At 36.2% G+C, this 22239-nt stretch overlaps 1 protein-coding gene across 1 annotated transcript in view; it reads right to left on the minus strand.

Moving 5' to 3' along the window:
• Positions 1–22239, minus strand: part of KDM5A (lysine demethylase 5A) — a 99065-nt gene that overhangs the window by 61385 nt on the left and 15441 nt on the right. The window contains exons 4-11 of the mRNA XM_044226992.1: positions 20815–20985; positions 18673–18807; positions 13084–13189; positions 11758–11849; positions 10995–11153; positions 9819–9938; positions 8959–9117; positions 261–442 (exon numbers count right to left, since the gene is read on the minus strand). Of these exons, the coding sequence (XP_044082927.1) occupies positions 261–442; positions 8959–9117; positions 9819–9938; positions 10995–11153; positions 11758–11849; positions 13084–13189; positions 18673–18807; positions 20815–20985 (1124 nt within the window). The remainder of the gene's footprint in view (positions 1–260; positions 443–8958; positions 9118–9818; positions 9939–10994; positions 11154–11757; positions 11850–13083; positions 13190–18672; positions 18808–20814; positions 20986–22239) is intronic.

Here is a 22239-nt window from a genome sequence, read left to right on the forward strand (position 1 = left end):
TACAACTTTTTTTTTTTTTTAAGATTTTATTTATTTGCCAGAGATAGCGAGAGAGTACACACAAGCAGGCAGAGAGGCAGGCAGAGGCAGCGAGAGAAGCATGCTCCCTGCCGAGCAAGGAGCCCAATGCGGGACTCGATCCCAGGACCTTGGGATCATGACCTGAGCTGACGGCAGCGGCTTAATCAACTGAGCCACCCAGGCGTCCTTCATTACACCTTTAAAAAGATTCCTAAGCATGTAACAAAAATCATACATACCAGTGTAAGTAGTTGATTGAATAACTCCAGTGATCTTCAATGTGCCAGCAAAAAGAAGAGAAACACATTCCTACATAGAGCCATGGCACTTTCATACCAGAGATGTCTACATTAATATGTGCAAGAACAGACTGCTCTAGGACAGGCATATTATTCAAATTCCAACCAGAAAGCGCATACTCCTATCAAGAAAAAAAAAAAGATATATATGCAAGATCAGAAACGACAAGTGCCCAAATTCCAAGGGAGTCTTCAAAAAAACTAAAAAATGCATGTAGTATTTATAATAATCTAGTCCATCTGTGCTCTTTGCTCTGTAACAAATAACTCATTTAACTATCTTATCCAGGTGGTATTCAGATTTCCCTTTAATTTCAGATCCCTCTGGTTTATCCTGAAGGATAAAAGCATTTTTACACTATTCCTCCCTAGCTTACTGGTAAAATAATGTAAGACTCATTTTAATAGGTCAGTATTATATTTCTATTTTACCCCCAGGAGTGTAATTTCCCAAAATGTTTACCACTATGTTTATAGAATGGTGTCAGATGCTATGAAAACAAAAAATAGTAAGACACTTAATCCTGCATTTATGTCAACACCAAAGACTAAGATAATGCAGAAAGTTACCACTACCACGGTGGCCTCACTACAAACACGTCCAGAAATACTAAATAAATTATAACAATAACAAAAACTTCTGTTTCATAGATGAACTCAGAAGAGTAAAGAATTCCCAGATTCCAGAAACAAAGAAAGAAATGAAAGGCAGAATGAAAAAGGAAAGCTATTGTCTGAGTTTTCATTGAGGTTTCTTTCTTTTTTTTTTTTTTAATGTATTTATTTGACAGAGAGAAATCACAAGTAGATGGAGAGGCAGGCAGAGAGAGAGAGGGAAGCAGGCTCCCTGCTGAGCAGAGAGCCCCATGCGGGACTCGATCCCAGAACCCTGAGATCATGACCTGAGCCGAAGGCAGCGGCTTAACCCCCTGAGCCACCCAGGCGCCCCTTCATTGAGGTTTCTAATTGGACCGGACACCAAGTTTCCCAAAAACCTACCCTTGAAGCCTTGTGAAGTAAAGCCTTAAAGTGCTTATCGTCCTTGTGGAGAGCAATTCTCAAAGTGGAGTCTAGGGAACCTAAGACTATTTCAAGGAATCTGCAAAGTCAAACTATTTTCATAATAATTCTAAGATGTTATTTGCCCTTTTCACTCTCATTCTTGCAGGAACATAGTGTGAGTTTTCCAGAGGATACAAGGATATGTGACATCACAACAGACTGACAACAGACTGAATGCAGAAACAGGTAAGAGAATCCAACTGCCTTCTAATAGGAGGTTGATAACCTGCTGAACCTGGATGCCAGGTACTCGAGGGAAGAAGGGAAATTCCTTATTATGTACACTTTCATACATTTGAAACCTTCTATAATACAGCGTTGAAAAATAAAACCTGCAAAGTAAGGGATTTAACAGCCAACGACAACGGTGAAGAGAGAATGTGTCAACTAGAATTCAGATTTGAGAGTATCATCCATAATGTAGTACAAAACAATGAAAACTATATTTGCAATTAAGAGTCACAGAAGATAGAATAAGAAAGTCCAGCACAGGTTTAAGTAAGAATTCCATTAAAAATAAAGACATATGATTCATACCCTCAATAGGCTTTTTAAAGAATGCTTTCAGGGGCGCCTGCGTGGCTCAGTTGGTTAGGTGTCTGCCTTAGGCACAGGTCACAATCTCGACCCGGGATCGAGCCCCACATCAGGCTCCCTGCTCAGTGGGGAGTCTGCTTCTCCTTCTCCCTCTGTCTCTCACTTTATCTCTCTCTCAAATAAGTAAAATCTTAAAAAATAAAAATAAAAGAGGCTGTCCGTTATTTAAGATTTTATTTATTTATTTGAGAGCGAGCAAGACACAGTGTGCATGAGTGGGGGAAGGAGCAGAAGCAGCACACTCCCTGCTGAGCACAAAGCCTGATGCAGGGCTCAGTCCCAGGTCCCTGAGATCATGACCTGATATGATGTCAGACATCTAGCCAACTGAGCCGCCCAGGCACCCCCAAAGCTTTCAACAATTACTACTCCATATGCTTTTTAGTTTGTCAACCAATTGCCTGAAAACATAATGAATCACTTGAAGAGATAAGGCCTACATACAAAGTTTCAAGACAAGGCTGTATAGGGACGCCTGAGTAATTCCTGAGTAATTCCCTGCTCAGCTGGGGATCTGCTTCTCCCTCTTCCTCTGTACTTCCCCCTGCTTGTGCTCTCTTTCTCTCTCTCTCTCAAATGAATAAATAAAAATCTTTAAAAAAAAAAAAAGAAGACAAGGCTGTATATATTAAACTCCAAAGACAGATAAAAGAGCAATTTCTTTAATTCTTCAGAGGACAATAGTAATCAGTATGGGTTTGCATCATTAAGAAAACTTCTGTGAAAAGGAAGAAGCGGAGTACAGCTTGGAAAAAATAGATAAGCTTTCACAGTAAATGACGGAGGGACCAAAAATATACTGTTCTGACAGGTGAAAGGGAAGAGTAGAATAGTCATGCTCAGAAATACAGAAAATAAGATTAGAAAAGAAGAATCTTGGACCTTTAATCTTATGTTTCAAACTAAGAAGCTTGGATTTTATCCTATGTTCAGAAGAGAAATAAGACAGAATTTGAAAAATGAAGGAATATAAACATAGTATCTTCAGTATTTTTAAACTTCTGATTATGGAAAATTTTAAACCACTTTTAAACTTTTAAACTACTTTAAAAAAAAAAAAAAAAGTAGCCAGAATTGCATACTGAACTCCCAAAGACCTTTCGACCTTAAAAATTTTTTTTAATTTTTTTAAAAAAAGATTTTATTTATTTATTTGACAGAGATCACAAAGAGGCAGGCAGAGAGAGAGGAAGGGAAGCAGGCTCCCTGCTGAGCAGAGAGCCCGATGCGGGGCTCAATCCCAGGACCCTGGAATCGTGACCTGAGCTGAAGGCAGAGGCTTAATTTAACCCACTGAGCCACCCAGGTACCCCCGACCTTAAAATTTTAAATAAAAGTAATAATAAAAAAGATTGCAGAGAGAAGCAGTAAGCAGAAAATGGTTACCATAACAGGCCTAGGACTGCTTTTCTTCAAAGAGCCTGCTTAAAGTTCTGTCAGCTGGCATATGCAAACTTACATCATCAACAGTTCCCTCCACTAATACAGAGTGATTCACAATGCCTAGGCTATACAATGAAGTTTACATACACCTGCTTTCCTTCTGGGAGTCTGCGGTGTTAGTATGTGTTGAGTAGAGGATGCCTTCGTCACCATGCTCCTATAAAACCTTGAGCACTAAGTCTCTAATGAGCTTCTCCGGTAGGCTAATACTTCATACACAATGTCAATTTGATACTAGTGCATCCTGTGTAACTCCATTGGGAGAGGACTCTCGGAAGCTTCTACCTGGTTTTCTCTGGATTTGGACTATGCACCTTTTCCCTTTGTTTATTTTGCTTTGCATTCTTTCACTATAATAAATCATAGCCCTGAGTCCTCCCAGAAAAATCACTGAACCTGGAGATGGTCTTAGGGAGTCCCAACACAAGTGGTCATTTATGTAAAACTATGGTAATCATCCCAACATGATATGATAGGACCTAGAGAAGGATGGTGGTAGTGGGTATGAAAAAGAAGGCAATCCTATAGAAAATAATGAAAAGTGAATTAACAGGATTTACTATGGAGCAAAGACAAGAAGGAAAAAAAATGTTCCCAAGGTTTCAAGTCCTATGCCTCTTTTTTTTTCTTAGAAGCTCTGTTGGTAAGCACACTGTACTCATAAGATAAATACGTTAACTTTGGAAGTACTTTTCCAGTAAACTATGATACCAGAGAAATATGCTATCAGATATCAACAGTTAACCCATATAGAAGTTCAACATAAATGTACAACTCCTGGTGAAAAGTTGCAGTTATCTACTATTCTAATACAGTAACTTTCAGAGAGGAGTAATGAACTGATATAAGTATTAAAAAGTCTGAAGTGTTTGGTTTTTTTTTTTTAAAGCGAGAGTAAAAGAGAACATGGTGGGGGGGGTTGGGGGAATGCCACAGAGGAAGGGAGAATCCTGAAGCAGACTCCCGCTGAGCGGGGAGCCCAACTCAGGACTTGATCTCACCACCCAGAGATCATGACCCAAGCTGAAACCAAGAGTTGGCCACTCAACTGAATGAGTCACCCAGGCACCCCTAAAAAGTCCAAAGTTTGGGGCACCTGGGTGGCTCAGTGGGTTAAGCCTCTGCCTTCAGCTCAGGTCATGATCTCAGGGTCCTCAGATCAAGCCCCGTATCGGGCTCTGTGCTCAGTGGGGAGCCTGCTTCCCCCCACCACCACTTGCCTCTCTACTTATGATCTCTGTCAAATAAATAAATAAAATCTTTAAAAAAAAAAGTCCAAAGTTTTATACACATTGTCTAATTAGTCCTTAAAATCCCTTTGTAATAAACAGGTTCTCTCATTCCATCTTACAACACAAAAATAATATCCTGAGAAAAACATAATTGCTTAGAAAATAAATGGCAAATCCATGACCCAGTCTGTATCATCTGTCTCTGCATACTATGGTTGGTTACAACCCAGCATTTCTGCACATCCTTTTTTTTTTTTTTTAAGATTTTATTTATTTATTTGACAGAGACACAGAGAGAGAGGGAACACAAGCAGGGGGAGTCGGAAAGGGATAAGCAGGCTTCTGGCTGAGCAGGGAGCCCAACGTGGGACCTGATCCCAGGACCCTGGGATCCTAACCTGAGCTGAAGGCAGATGCCCAGCAAGTGAGCTACCCAAGTGCTCCCCTCCACATTCCTGTAAGAATGTGAATAGAGCAAAACCAGAAATAGATAAATGAATATTCATTCAAAACTCACACATGGAGAATTATCTACATTATTAATATTAATCACTGAGGTCTGACACTGAAAACAATCTTTAAAAACTCTATGACCCTGGGGGCGCCTGGGTGGCTCAGTGGGTTGGGCCGCTGCCTTCGGCTCGGGTCATGATCTCAGGGTCCTGGGATCGAGTCCCGCATCGGGCTCTCTGCTCTGCGGGGAGCCTGCTTCCTCCTCTCTCTCTCTCTCTGCCTGCCTCTCTGTCTACTTGTGGTCTCTCTCTGTCAAATAAATAAATAAAATCTTTAAAAAAAAAAAAAAAAACTCTATGACCCTGTCTCTAAGATTAGAAGATATAAATATCCATTCAACAACTTAAAAATTCAAAACAGAAATAAAATTCAGAAAAAGGCAAAAGTTATACAATGAAGTCTTTTCCCAATAATTTGGTAATTGCCTACCATTTGGCAATGGAAGGGTATAAAGAAACTCAGACTGATGCACCTCTTTATGTTTATACAAACTAGGTCTGATTCAGTGATGCTGAACAAACCATCCCTATATAATTTATGTTCTACATCTACTGTAATCATTCTCTTTCTCCTTTGGTAAAATCTAGCACGTGTTCTCTAGTCTCTATTACCCCAACCTGATCAATGTAACCCGTACTCCATTTCACAGAAAGAAAAAAGTCAATTAACGAGACTTAAATAATTAAAAAAAAAAAGGCACTCGCAACTTTTGATCATAAAAATGAAACAAAATGAAAATTTCACTCAGCACATACTAAAAGCTCAGATATTGGTTGGCATAACAACACGATGAGATGGTACCATGAATCAAGTGGGTAGGTAATGCTATAAGGAATTAGGATGGACTGGATAGAGCCTGAAGGGACTCAAAAACAAAAAACAAAAAGGATAAATCAGGTACAGACCATGTAAGTAGTATACTCCATTTCTGTTTAAAAAAAAGTATGTAAGGGGCACCTGGGTGGCTCAGAGGATTAAAGCTCTGCCTTCAGCTCAGGTCATGATCCCAGGGTCCTGGGATCGAGCCCCACATTGGGCTCTCTGCTCAGCAGGGAGACGGCTTCCCTTCCTCTCTCTCTGCCTGCCTCTCTTCCTACTTGTGATCTCTGTCAAATAAATAAATAAAATCTTTTAAAAAAAGAAAAAAGAGTATGTAAGGGTTGCCTGGGTACCTCAGTCAGTTAAGTATTCAACTCTTGATTTCAGCTCAGTCATGATCTCAGGTTGTGAGATGGAGGCCCCCATCGAGCTTCACACACAGCAGGAAGTCTGCCTGAGGTTCTCTCCCTATCCCTTCCCCCTCTGTGCACTCTCTAAATATAAAAGAACAAGTCTTTAAAAAATATTTAAAAAACAAGTAAGTAAAAAGGAATATGTAATTCTGTATGTGTGATGTATAAAGGCTTGTATAGGTATATATCTGGAAGGATGCACTAGAAGATAAAACAGGGTCTTCCTCTGTCACACTAGAGACTTTGGTAGGAGGGGTACTTTTTTTAAGATTTTTTATTTATTTACTTGAGAAAGAGTGCGAGCAGTGGAGGAAGGGAAGGCAGAGGGAGAGGAAGAAACAAGGTTCATTCCCAGGACCCCAAGATCATGACCCAAGCCAAAGGCAGATCCTTAAATGAATGAGCCACCCAGACGCCCCAGGAGGGAGATTTTTTAATTGTGAAGAACTTCCAGCAGTGGTTAATATGAAGAGATTGGGCAATTCCCCTCCACAGACAACAAAGATAAATCTGGACAAAATTACCAAAACCACCATTTCAAGGCACTTGAAATTTAAAAAAAAAAAAAAAATTGAGAATCATTTACTGTTTAAAGACTAAAAGAAGGCTGAATAAAAATGTTCCCAAATAAGCAAAGACTGAAAGAATTTACTGCTTGGGATACCACACTAAAAATAAAAGCAGTCCTCCAGACTGAAAGAAAATGAACCCAAAAGGCAACCTGGATCCCACAGGAATAAATGAAGAGCATCAGAAATGGTAAATTTGTGAGCAAATGTGTAACAGGGTGTATGTGTATTTTTTCCTTTTCTCTTTTTTTTAAATGTAAAATGGTTTAAAGTAATAATTATACTGCTATGTTTTTGTATTTATACATGTACGTATAATGTATAACAATACACAAAAAGAAAGTAGGAAATGAAAAGATATTGTTTCTAAGTTGTTATATGCACCAGAATTAAGTCAATATTAACATGAAGTAAGCTGCATAGAGATGTACATTCTCAATAAAACCATTTAAAAAATGTATAATTCTTAAAATCACTAAATAACTAAAAAGTATCCAACCAAACAAAAAATAATATGGAGAAATTAATATGGTATTATAAAAAGTATCTGTTTAACACTAAAAAATGCTATAAAGGAGAGATAGAGGAAGACATACAAAATCACAAAATGGCAGACATACATCAGTATCAATAATTATGTTAAATGTAAATGAACTAAATAACTCCAATCAAAAGGCAACCCTCAGACTAGGTTTAAAAAAAGCAAATCCGGGGCGCCTGGGTGGCTCAGTGGGTTAAGCCGCTGCCTTCGGCTCAGGTCGTGATCTCAGGGTCCTGGGATCGAGTCCCGCATCGGGCTCTCTGCTCAGCAGGGAGCCTGCTTCCTCCTCTCTCTCTCTGCCTGCCTCTCTGCCTACTTGTAATCTCTCTCTGTCAAATAAATAAATAAATAAATCTTTAAAAAAAAAAAAAAAAGCAAATCCAGTCATATGCTGCCCATAAGAGACACACTTTAGATCCTAAGGTAAAAACAGCTTCAAGGTGAAAGAACGGGAAAAGATATATCTTACAAACAGTAATCTTAAGAGAACTGGAATGGCTGGATATACTTTTAACTGTATATCCTATTGTACTATATAACCCTTTTTTTTGGTTGTTTTTTTAACCATGTGTAACTCTTTTAATAGGAAATAAAACTATTAATCACTGCCAATTATAGAGGGAGAGAAAAAGTAAAAAGAACAGAAATAATGAGAAAAGGAAATGGTCATCTTAATTCAGCTTTGTACATAGAGGTTTATCACCAATGCAAAAGGATTCCATTGTACGTTACAGCTTAAACATATTTGAAAACCTACCTGATTAAGTACTGAAAGAAACTTAATTTTGGGCCTATCAATGAAATGTAATTTTTTTAAAAATTCTCTAAAAAAACTTAAAATAAAAAAGTACTCTTAAAGCACCTTCTAGATTCTCAAACAGAAAGAGGCAAAATTCTTTTAACTGGAATCATAGTTTTAAACTAATTAAATTGGTCTTAAAATGCAAAGTTAGGGGCGCCTGGGTGGCTCAGTGGGTTAAGCCTCTGCCTTCGGCTCGGGTCATGATCTCGGGGTCCTGGGATCGAGTCCTGCATCGGGCTCTCTGCTCAGCAGGAAGCCTGCTTCCTCCTCTCTCTCTGCCTGCCTCTCTACTTACCTATGATCTCTGTCTGTCAAATAAATAAAGAAAAAAATCTTAAAAATAATAATAATAATCAAATAAAAAATAAAATGCAAAGTTAAACCTTGTTTTAAATTTCTTTTAAAGCTTGAGTGCTAGTAAAGAGCTCCAAAGGAAGGGACCCAAGAGGGCTGCCCTAAAGTTAAATTTTTAAAGATACTTTGAATGTATTATTTTTAAAACTGGAAATTACTTATAATGTCCAAATCCTGCATAGTTAATATTTTAAATGAACATAAACCCGTAAGATTAGAGAAAGGTAGTTTTCTACTATGCAAAGACTAAATCAACTTGGAATAAGTTTGAATTACTACTATCTGCTCTGCACCTCTTCTTCTGGCAGCATCTTTCTCCGACCATCCTTTACAGGAAATCCACTTCCAAAGTCTTTTGAGGAAATATCTGCTCCATACTCTACAATAACATCTTCTTCAATGCTGCTCACCAGCCGCCAGAATTCCTTTTCTACTAGTTCTGTAGGAACCATCTACACAGGGAAAACAAAGATTACAAATTACTAACTCACTATAACCATAACCGTCTAACACATTATATGCCTGTCAAATGAAATGAACACATACCCATGATAAAATGAAAAAATCCTATTTCCAGAGCGAAAAAGACCAGGGCCCTAGCTCTTCCCACTAAGGACAGGGAAAAGCTAAAGACAAACTAGATATTGAGAAAAACATAATAAACTTGCACTGCCTTTTTATGTAAGCTATTTCCCAGCTAAGAAATATAAAGATGACCCAGCGAGCACATCAAGGAGGAAAAAGGAAATGCAAAATTCAAGGCTGAATTTTTAATAGCTTTGCCAAATATTTTGGATAGGGATTTTAAAAAGCCCAAGATCCCCTAGGAAAAGCAGCAAACTTCATATTACAAATAACCAAGCAAAAGGAACAACGGTCATATACTTCATGTTTTTCTATAAAAGATTACTCACAGAAGGCTAATAAACAATTCAAAGATCAAAGCAGATTTCTCAACAGGAGAGTACACAGTGCCACATTAGTGAGTGAAATAGAAACAGATGTCAAGGCCCCTTAATCTTCAAGATTTAATAGTCTATCATCTTTTTCATGCTGTCCGTTTTTCCAAAAAATGATGAAAGCAAACCAAAAGCTTTAGACTCAGATAAATGTTCATACCCTCCCCAAAATGACCTAAATGACAGATACTCACATGAACTGGCATATTGAAATAATCAGACTTAAAATTATCTGCCATCTCTCCAAAGCTCTGAAGCGTATACTCTCGTACAGCTTGTTCAAATCCAAAGGCCTCTCGAGGTTTATTACATTCCTAAGAAGAAGAAATAAGATTAACTCACTGAAAATGAACTAACAAAATATTAGTATTACCTTCTTTGATCATTTCCCTAGGTGAAGCAAATCCAATCAACCTTAGACAGCAAAACAAGTATTAATTACTTGCAACACAGAATCAGGAAATAATGTTCTAGAACCTCAACTACATTTTCACAGCCTTCCGTAAGAAAGGTGGTAACAAAACAGCTTCAGACTCTGGAGTTGATATTAAGCTCTGGCACCAAAACAAACACTAGAACTATTCCCATGCCATGAAGTCCAAGGATACCTACCATTCTCAGGTTCTCAGTGGATTTAGCTACAGAGGAAATAAATGTTCATGGACAAAGAAAATATAATGGATAAAGGGATATCCACTGGATTGCAAGAATATCTAGCTATAGGAAAGGCTGTTTCATACCATCGATCACCCTGACCAGTATATTAACACAAATTCTCAGAGCAGAACTGCTGCTGAATCATCTTACCTTGAGAATAATAACTCAAAGCTCTGAATACACCCACATACAGCCCAGTCAAGCCCTTCCCTTCCATGTACTATCACAGTATTTAGTTAAAATAAGTAAACAAATTAGGTATTTCAGGACAATAATGTCTTTGGACATAAATAATTCAGGATAATCAAGTAAAAATTAAACTAATAGAACCAACAGTTTATCTGGTAACAGGAAAACTGGATGAATCCTAAGTTCTAGAGCTTCATGTCTGACTTATTTTTAAATTAAAAAATAATAATAATAACCTACAGTCTTTCTTCATTTTTATTATTTTCCAAGAATACTAAGTTCTGAATAAAAGTATCATTCATCTACATCAACAAACAGAATTATCTAACAGTCAAAAAAGAACTTATGAAAGGTAAGCTGCCACAATACAATTATTGTATTTTCATTCAATATTGCTCTTAAAAAATCCCAGAGACTTTAAACATTGAAGAACAAATTAAGAGCTTTTAATGGATTTACTGTATGTGTTATGTGAACATCACTGTTGTTAATTAAGAAAGGATCTGTAAAGTTTAGGCTTGTACCTCAGCAACACATTTAGGACACCTCCAATCTCCTTTGGGCACATCAGGTAGTGGGGGAATTAAACAAAATGTATGATAGCTGTCATCACATCCATCACACAAAAGCAATTTATCTTCATTATTTCCCCGACCACAAAACATACAAACATAGAGATCAACCTGTTAGAAAACAAACAAAATAAAATAGAAGTCTATTTTCTATATTAATAATATTAAATTTTTACCAGGAACTCCTTAATTGAAACAAACAAAATAATGTACACTAAGAGCACACATAACTTAAATCCTGAATATTTTTTAAATGACTGTATTTAGACAACTTTTCATAAAACTTCCTCAATCTCCTCAATGCTTCTCAGGCAAGTTAATAAAAGCGTATCAAGTTATCAGAATAAAGAAACACCACAAATCCAGGTTACTTGAAAGTCAATTATATAAATAAAATACACCATGTCATCCTATACACAAACACTCTTCAGTAGAGAATGAATACTGAGCACTGTCTATAATACAGCTCAAGAATTTACAGATTCATATTCATTCTCTCACTCACAAGGTACATGTGAGTATAACTCAGGGGAAGAGTCAATGTAAACAGACAAAGCAGGGTTCACATTACATTAATGAAAGCTGCGACTTTAGATTTACCATCTAGTCTTCTAACCAAACGAACTAACTAAACGGCATACCAAAATACAGCGAGATATAAAGTGCAAAACTAAAAATAAATCCTTTCCCTCCTGACACATCTCAGAACACTTACAAAGTTAACAGAGAGAGTTCCTTTCCGTTGTCTCATTTGCATGTTAAATGCGTCTGACCTGTTGGTAACTTTTCGTCTTCGGGAGACCTCATCTTGAAATAAAAATAGTTATATAATAATAGTAAAAACTAATGTTGAGAGCTTACTATGGACCAGACACTATTTAAAATAATTTATATTAAATCTCAAAAACACTATGAGGTAGTTATGCTATTATCCCCACTGAAGATAAAGAATCTAAAGTCTAGAAAAGTTAGATAACTTGCCCAAAATCACACAGCCAGTCAGTGGCAGATCTGGAAATCTAACCCAGGCAATCAAGCTCCAGAGAGCTAAACTACTAATTCTATACTGCCTGTATGTAGTGTTTATCAGGGACTAATTTGAGACTAGTTTTAAGATCACTGCCAGCCAATGCAATAGGTACGAGAATGAAAAAGATAATCCAAGTGCTTAATTCTTAGAAGGGTGATAATAAACATCGTATGTATGTAGTGCGTCCTATCACAATGAATGTTTTTAGAGTGATGGGACAATATCATCTGAACCTCCAGAGTTCTCGTCCACAATCTGAATTGTGATGTAATTTCTCATTATCAAGAAAAGGGTAATAATACAACCCGTGATTACAGTATTTCACTAAATTCATATACATTAAAAACAAATCCAATACAATCTTTATAGAGTTTTTTTTGGTGCAAAACGGTGGTTTTATTCAATCTTTATAGAGTTTTAAAACTGACATGTATATAGAGAGAATAATGGAACTTGATCTCTGCATTAGCAATTTTACTCAGAATTTCAAACATATTAAGCTGAGAATACAAGGCTTTCTACAAACATAGAGTTTATTTAAATGAAGTGTCATAATATATCAAGGCAATTATGGAAAAATAAAATCAGAATTAGAATTTTAATCATGAGAATTTTAATCATAAGCTCTCCACAATAAATTTTGATACTAAAGGTCAGAAAATCGATCTTTAAATTTAAAAGTTATAAGGTATGGATCACCAGGTGAGAATCATTCATTTCACCTTTCTCTCCTAAACTAGCCTTGAGAAATTACAAATTTCTGTCATATATTAGACATGGAAAAGGAAAATTTCTTTCTTCCAAATATTACAAAAATTCAATAAAATATGGTTCCTCAAACCTTAAATTCAAGATTAAATGCCATAAAAGGTGATCCATCTAGGAACCACATTCCAAGTTTACACTCATAAGAAAATCACAAGGCAAACTTCAATTCAAATATTATGTGAATCTTATTAGAACCATATGGCTAGACCTTATTTCTTTTCGTGACCGAATAAGAGATTTTACCTTCTTTATCTTTCGCTCCCACTGCCAGGCCCACGACCTTAGGCCCAGCCCCAAAAATTCGAAGTTTCTTCAGTTCCGTGTTTCTGTTCACTTCTCCAGATTCTGACTAAAAAAATAAATACATAAACAAAACTCCATTATCTAATCATTCTGATTCATACATTTACTTTCTTACCAAGAGAAGTTTCAAGATCCTCTTCAATATGAAGAAAAAAATATTTTATTTTTGCTCTCTAAATCCACTCACAGCCTCATTACAACAACTGGATAGTCACCCAGCTTCATTTCCACAAAAGGAAATCTATCTTAATTAAAACAAAGTTGTCAATTAGGTTCTGTCCATAGACAAATGCTACTGGTTATAACCAGTGCGCTACTGGTAATAATAGAAATCCTCACTTCTAAAAAAAAAAAAAAAAAAAAACAATCCTCACTTCTACCTTGCTAATGGACACCCATCTTTGATCAAAAGGCAATATGCCCATCCTATTAGATGAACAATGATTATTCTAAGCCAATCATGCCATTCCTCTCTGTTTAGTGATGACTGAGCTAGGAGTAGAAATGTTTATCTGGTCTGGACCAATGAAACATCTTCTAGAAGCCTCTGGGAAAGATTTTTGTCTCTAATAAAAGAGAAAGCTTCTCAAAGAGTAGTAAGGCTTTTACCCAACCTCCTTCCCTACTGTTAGGAGATGAAGCCTGGTGAAAGCACTGCACTGGACCCTAGCAGCCACACTGCAGCTAAGAAGAGATCTATTACCCCCACACACTGAGGAAAGCAAAGTAGAAAGATGGAAAGAGCCCAGGCCCTTCATGGCAATGTGCAGTTGTTGCATCAACCCTAGATCTACCTATTTCTGGAAATCTTGTGTGAAAAATGTGTCCTCATGTGAAAATTGTGTTCTTAATGTTTAAGCTGATATTATCTGCCACTCTAGTACTTGAAGATGAGAACATCCTGATAGTTAAAGTGTTACACCATGAATTCAAATGAACCATATACTCTGAATGTGCACTAAGTAAATAACTAAAACTTATTAAAAAGAGTCAATAAGAATAAAAACGAATCAGGATAAAATACATACTTTGTAAGTCTATGATCATATAAGAATCAACCAACGAAAACAGCATTTTAATGTATTTAAAATTTAGTAGATGAATTTAATTATATTAATCAACTTCTACAGTCTGAGGATAAACATGACACTATACATTCACCACTATTAATGCACAGTACATAAGAAATCCTAACATACACTAAGCAGATACTGTGTACCATAAAACATACAGTAGCAGATACTATTGTACCATACTATTTTAATCAATTAATCCTCACAACCTTTTCAGGCAATAAAGTTCCAAAAAGTAGAAATAATAAAACATTATCTGATCTTAATGGAATAAAAGCTAGAAGTAGCAAAAATAAAAAATAAAAAGACCGGTCAGAAATCTTTAACTTTCTATTAAAAACTGGTAACAACAACAATAATAAAAGACTATAAATCAGAATATCCAGAATAAATCAAAGCAGTGATCACAGGGAGTTTTATTGTCTTAAGCATCTCAGTCAAAACAGAAAAATAGAAATAAATTACATTGCCAACTCAAAAAACTAGGAAAAGAGCTACAACATAAACCAAAAGAACTTTGTGATGCTAGATTAGAAATGAAATTATCAATCCATTTCTGAAAATATAACTCATAATGTTTTTAAATTTTATTTCCCAGCACTAACCACTAAAAGGACCTACAAAAGCAATGGCATCCCAGTAGGAACAAGCACACCTTGTGCTCAGATCTTGGTTAATGAATATTATTTCACACTAAAATGAACCAGAATTCCACGGAGAAATGACTGATTCCAAGTCTAAAGCAAGGCAAGAAAACAATGAGCCTTTTTGTGCTAAACAAGTGCTCAAATAAGGATGGAAACAAGTCAAAAGAGTATCATGAAGCAGCTTGATGGGGTTCCCATTAGCCAAATTTGGAACAACAGGATTATCAAAAAGGAGTAAGAGATGGTAACAAATAATAAGACATTATATTTTTTTAAAAACCATGACCTATAGTGACTATAGTGGGGGAGTCAGTCATGGTTCCACAGGTACAGACATTTATTGAAATTCACAAAACTGTACACTTAAGATATAAACGTTTTGGTGTATAAAAGAAGTATCTCAAGAAAGTGTGGGAGAAGAGTTCTCCTTTAAAGAAAAATGTTAACAAATATAGAAAATGACAGAGCTAGAAAATCACCCAGCTTGCAACCACCAACATAACTAATTCAGGTAAGGATCATCAATGAATGTGAGAACACTGGGTAAAACATAACTGGAAGACAGGTTATTCACACTGTCTTACAGTGTACTCTGATTACTTTTATTACAAAGACAGTAAGTATAATGGAAATCTGGCTCAAACTTAATGTCACCAATAATGAGACAAAGTGGGGCACCTGAGTGGCTCAGTGGGTTAAGCCTCTGCCTCCGGCTCAGGTAATCATCTCGGGGTCCTGGGATCGAGTCCCATATCGGGCTCTCTGCTCAGCAGGGAGCCTGCTTCCCCCTCTATCTGCCTGCCTCTCTGCCTACTTGTGATCTCTGTCAAATAAATAAAGAAAATCTTTAAAAAATAATAATAATAATAATGAGACATACTGGCATCATGGGCTTCGCACTAATGTATAAATGTGTTAAGGGTCTAATAACCCTTCATACAGACAAACTGTGACTCCAGGTTTCAAAAAGCACACTAGTGAGGTCAAAGATGAAAAAAACAATCACTGCAGGGGTGCCTGGGTGGATGAGTAGGTTAAGTGTCCAACTCTTGACTTTGTCTCAGGTCATGGTCTCAGGGTTTTGAGACAGAGCCCTGCATTAGGCTCTGTGCTCAACAGGTCTACTTGAGATTCCCTCTCCCTCTGCCCCTCCCCCCACTTGCATGCACTTTCATTCTCTCTCTCTCCCCCCTCCCTTTCTCCAAAATAAATATTATTTATCTATTCTTTAAAAAAAAAAAGAAAAACAAGAGTAAAACAAGTGATGTGATAGAGATAAGGAAAGGGGAATAAGGTAACTTCTGTAACTTCTGTTTCTTGTTTAAAACAACTATTGGATGGCTGTGCTTGTCATGGATACCAGGCTAGAAAATAATAAAGAAAAAACAGATTTAGAGAAGATGGTCATGTTTGAGATGTACTGAATTCAGCATACCTGCTGTGGCCACCAATGGCCACCAATATGCACACACACATCTTTGGTAAACACAAAAGAAACATGAGCGTTACAACATATTTAGGAGTCTTGAGTGTACAGGTCAGGTAGTAACTGAAATTATAGGGTAGATAAGATAGCTAAGGAGAGCAAAGATAGGAAAAGACTTAAAACCACCATGTAAAGGGCAAAAGGAAGAGAGAACAAAGATGACTGAGGAGGAAGAGAGAACAAAGATAACTAAGGAGAGGTCAGAGTGAAGAGGATAACCAGGAGAGAGGCATCCCGGAAGACAAAGAAAAATCAAGTTAACTGAATTTCAAAAAAGGGAGTCAACAACCCTATTAAATGTATATATCCTCAAAGATGAAGAAGAAATAAAAAGCCCTCAGCTTTTGACAATTATTAACTCAGTGGTAACTTGGGTGGTGCAGTTTCAACAAAATAATTTAGCTCAGTGTCAGATTACAGAGTACAAAAACTAAACCAATACTGAGGAAAATGAGACAACACTGACTGTTTTTCAAGAAACTTCATGAAAAGAGGCAAGGAGTAAGGCACTATCGAGGAAGGGAGTTTTTGTTTTAAGATGACAGAGACTTTAAACATGTTTACATTGGGGGTAGGAGGAGATTCAGCAGACAAAGGAGGTAGGAGAGAGAGATCTCACAAGTGGCGTATTGAAATCCCTAAAGAAGCCAGAAAGGACAGATGTGGGAGGATTATCCTTAGAGACAAAGGTACCCTTTGCCCACAGAAACTGGCAGAAATTCAGAAGGAATACCAACAGTTCTGTGTATGGGGCAAGAAGTCAAAGGAGTTCTACCAGAAAGCCTTTCTCTTCTTTTTGAAATTGAAGAGTAGGAATGAGGCAGACTAAGGAATATAGAAATTAAGGACAAACTGTGAATTGAACAAATTCTTCACTGAAAAGCCTACAGTAAAGAAAAAACAAAAAAAGAAAGAAAAGCTTACAATGGTTCTAGTTTCTACCTGGTATCAACGAATCTGACTACATTAACAATTATTCCAACGAGTAAACACATTCTATATTGTCTTTTTCTTATATACAGGCAATGAGCAGCCAAGCTTTTTTATGGTTTCAGAAGGAACATCAAAAGAACTTTCATCACAAGTAGTCAACTGATGAGAGGAGCAGGGCCACCTGGGGCAACTCTTAGTGAGTCACCAAGTCAGAGACTACTAGTCTTCAAGTGTTTCAGGTCTTGAAATAGAATCATCACTATATACCCAATGATGGTTAGAACTTTTGTTATCAGCCACAGTAACAAAAATCACTTAATGACCAAACTAGAGTTTACTAATTTGTAATGGTTTATAACTAAGAAGTCTCATTATGCTAAATATAAATTATATTATTATAATGCAATAAAATACTTATTTAATTATGAATTACCAAACAATTTATATTACATACTGGTAACTTACTAATAAAGGAACATAAATTTATAATTCACTTTCCAGTGAATTTCCATTAAATTCACATTCTCCATCCAAGACACCTACCTTTCTATTATCAAAGAACCTAAGAAGCTAAATTACCATGGAGGAGATTTAAGGAGCAATTCAGAGCAAGGAAAGCAGCATCTTACTGTCCCAACCTACAGACCTATCTTTACAACAACTTTAAAAGCACACTTTGAAGACCACAAATGAGAAGCACAAATGAGAGGCAGGTCCAGACAAGAAGAAATTAAGGTATGTTTCTTCTGATGAAATTATTTTTGGCTACAAAACACTATAGAAGTTAACATTGGAATGGTTCAAACACTAAAATTTATACTCTAGCTTTTAAAGGAATGAGCGAAAAATAAAACCACCCATTCCTATTCTCATTTCTGCTAACCATGAAAATAAAATATACTACAGTTCATCAGCATGTCTATAACACTGGCCCTACAGTACCCAGAGTTACCCTCTGATTTGTCCTCCTTATCAAAACTGTTCAAACTTAACAAAAAGCTTCCTAAATCGAATCAGACTGAATTTTACAATTTCCTCCTTGTTCATCTTAAAGGTAAATGAAAGACAGGTCTCTTCACGTTCTAAAGAGCAACAGTATGTGAATGCCTCCAATAACCACATCATTGTTCTGCAGTCAATGCACTTAAAACTCCTATTAAAAATGATCCATGGGGGGCGCCTGGGTGGCTCAGTGGGTTAAGCCGCTGCCTTCGGCTCAGGTCATGATCTCAGGGTCCTGGGATCGAGTCCCGCATCGGGCTCTCTGCTCGGCGGGGAGCCTGCTTCCTCCTCTCTCTGCCTGCCTCTCTGCCTACTTGTGATCTCTCTCTGTCAAATAAATAAATAAAATCTTTAAAAAAAAAAAAAAATGATCCATGGAAGTTGATACCTGAGACTTGACACGCCTTGTTCTCTTCGGCAGAATGTTCATTCTTGTGCCTGGCTCTGGGGAAGTTTGGACATCAGTGCCAAGAACCTCAGGCTCTACTTTTTCCTTAAGATCTAAATTAGGCATCTGTATACCCTAAAGAATCAGAGCACAGAAAGAAAGCAGGTTCACTGATAAGAAGTGAGATTGGAGAATCAGGAGAGAAATAATAAATTTCCAATAAATCCCAAAACTACATGAAACCAGATGACAATTCTACCCAGCAAATCCATCTACAGATTCAAGACAATCCCTATCAAAATCCTAGCAGGCTTTTGTTGCAGAAATTGAGAAGTCAATTTCTAAAATTTATGTGGAAATGCATGTTCTTTGAAAATTCTGAAGAAAGAAGAACCAAGTTGGAAGACTAACACTATTGGATATCAAAACTTAAAATACAGCTACAATACTCAAGACAGTATAGTACTGGTGTTAGGGTAAATATATGACCAAAGAACAAAACAGAGACCAGAAATAAACCCACATTAACAGTCAACTGAGTTTCAACAAAGGTGCCAAGGTAAATCAATAGGAAAAGGGTAGTAGTCTTTTAAACATGATACTGGTACAACTGAATATTCATATATATATACATTTCCCCTCCCCCCATAAATGAACTTATACTTTTAACTCATACTTTACACATACAAAAAAACAAACAAACAAAAAAACCCAAAATGGATCTAGACCTAAATATAAAAGCTAAAACTATAAAAACTACTAGATGAAAACAAAAAAGAGTATCTTTGGGGACTTGGGTTAGGAAAAGATTTCTTAAATATGACAACAGAAGCACAATCCATAGAAGGGGGATAAAGGAAATTAATAAACTACTCTTCAAACAGACACTATTATAAAAATGAAAAGCCACAGACTAGCAGAGAATATTTGTAAAATCATATACCTAATAAAAGACTTGTATCCAGACTACATAGCAAACTCTTAAAACAAGTGTAAGATGACACAACAATCCAATAAAAAAAAAGATCAGAACAGACACTTCATCAAGAAAATATACAAATGGCTAATATGCACATGAAAAGATGCACACCACTGGTCATTAGGGAAATGAAAATTAAAACCACAATGAGATACCACTACACACCCACTAGAATGGCTATAAGCAAAAAAACTGACAATACCAAGTGTTGGCAAAGACGTGAAGAAACTGGAAGCCTCTACATTACTGGTGGGAATGTAAAATGGTTCAGCCACTTTGGAAAACAGTTTGGCAGTTTCTTAAAAAGTTAAACATAAACTTACCATATAACCCAGCAATTCCACTCCTAGGTATCTACCCAAGAGAAATGAAAACATATGTCCACACAAAGACTTATACATGAATATTCATAGCATTTATTCATAATAGCCATAAACTGGAAACAATCCAACTGTCCACCAACTGGTAAATGGATAAACAAATATGGTATATCCATACAATGGACTATTATTCAGCCATAAAAAGGAATGAAGTACTAATACAGGCTAAAACATAGATGAACCTTGAAAACATTAGGCTAAGTGCAAGAAGCCAGACACAAAATTATACTGTATGATCCCATCTATGTGAAATTTCTACAAAGGCAAAAAACTACAGAGCCAGAAAGAAAATCAGGTGTTTATCTGGGTTTGGGGTTATGAACAGGAACCAACTACAACCATACACAAAGGAACTTTCTGGGCTGATGGAAATATTCTAAAACTGAGCTGTGGTGATTACTGCATAAATGTATAATTTATTAAAGCTTACTGTGTATCTACAATGACTGAATTGTACAGTATGCAAATTATAACATCAATAAAGCTATTTAAAAAATACATGAAATCAAGAGGAGGAATTCTTCAAAAAGCTTAAGTCAAGAGAATTTATTTCAAATAAATAAGAAAACAACCTTCATTCCCATTGACCTTTATCTTGTAAACCATCAAAAGTAGCTGCAATTTTTAAACCACACCTTGCTACCCCAAATTTTGGTACCCAGAGAAACCTTTTTAACTTTCTATGCTTAGCAAACTGCTACCTTGTTACAGTGAACACAGTCTAACATTCATTTGGAGGACTGGATTTATCCACTCCTGAAAACAAAAAATGATGCATCTCACCATAAGGCTGACACCAGATTGGAAAAGTTCATATGGGTAGAGAATTCTTTCATAATGTGACTTCAAAAGAGACCCAGTTCCTTTTCCTGGCAGATATCCCAAACGACTACCCACTTTAGACCATTTCTTCTCTTTTGTAACCATTTCAAAACCTCCTTTGCTGGCAACGATCTGAAAAGAAAGTAAAAATCGTTTAGAAAAAGAAGGCAGATTCATGCATTCTGACTCTGTATCTTGCCTGCTAAACAGAAAAATTGTTCTGAGCTTAAGAAATTAGATTTCTAATTTCCTTTCCACATACACCTGACATTGAAATTTGTCAACATTTAAAGCATGAAATAAAGAACAACTTTCAGAAGTTTTAAACTCTATTATTTAATGTGCCTATTTTCAATGAATTAAAGAGTTTTATGTACTCCATATCCATAAGGAACTCAAAATATAAAGAATTAAAACAACAAAAATAAACATAAACATAAATGTAAGTTATATAGCATGAAATAAACATAGGAAATGAAATTGGGAAATGTACCAAATAATTTACAGAATTTTAACAGAAATGTCAAGGAAACAGTGGATTCAGAGACTATTTTGGAAAAGTCTATAATTTTTCAAAAGAAGTTTTACATGGAAGATTACAAAGGAAAGATCAGATTACAGTGGTAGACTTACTAGAAAACATAGTACAGAATGTATTAACATAGGAAGAGTTAAGATAAATTGAACAATTTGGCTGAATGCTCTCATCAAACCAGGTACTATATAGAATATACATATATAAAGGTTCCCTATCTTTCAGAAACTGATACTGTACATCTCTCACACTCTAAAATACAGGCAGTGTTCAGGTGACTGATGATAAAATAAAAAGGACTGTGACATAGTTATCTGAACTCAAAAAAATATTTGAGTGTACACTACTGCTATTTCTCTTCATCAAAAAAAGTTAAGAAAAGGGTGCCTGGCTGGCTCAGTTGGTGGAGCATGCAACTTGATTTCAGGGTTGTGAGTTCAAGCCCCACACTGTGCATAAAGCTTACTTTAAAAAAGTTAAAAGGAAAATTAAACATAGAATTACCTGACTCAACAATTCCACCCAAAATAACTAAAAACAGAGAGTTAAACAGATACTTGCAAACCAATGTTCACAGAGGCATTACTCACAATACTCAAATGCTGGTAACAATGGTGGAAAAAACCCAAAGGTCCATCAAGAAATGAATAAGCAAAATCTGATATACACATATACTGGAATATTATTCAGCCTTAAAAAGGAATGAAACTAATGCATGTGACAACATGGATTCTTGAAAACATTATGCTCAAACACAAAAAGATGAATATTATATAATACTACTTATATGAAATACCCACAATAAACAAAATTAATACAGGAAGTAGAATAAGAGGTTTTACCAGAGGCCT

Source organism: Neovison vison, chromosome 12 (genome assembly GCF_020171115.1).
Source record: "Neovison vison isolate M4711 chromosome 12, ASM_NN_V1, whole genome shotgun sequence".
Taxonomy (NCBI): Eukaryota; Metazoa; Chordata; class Mammalia; order Carnivora; family Mustelidae; genus Neogale; species Neogale vison.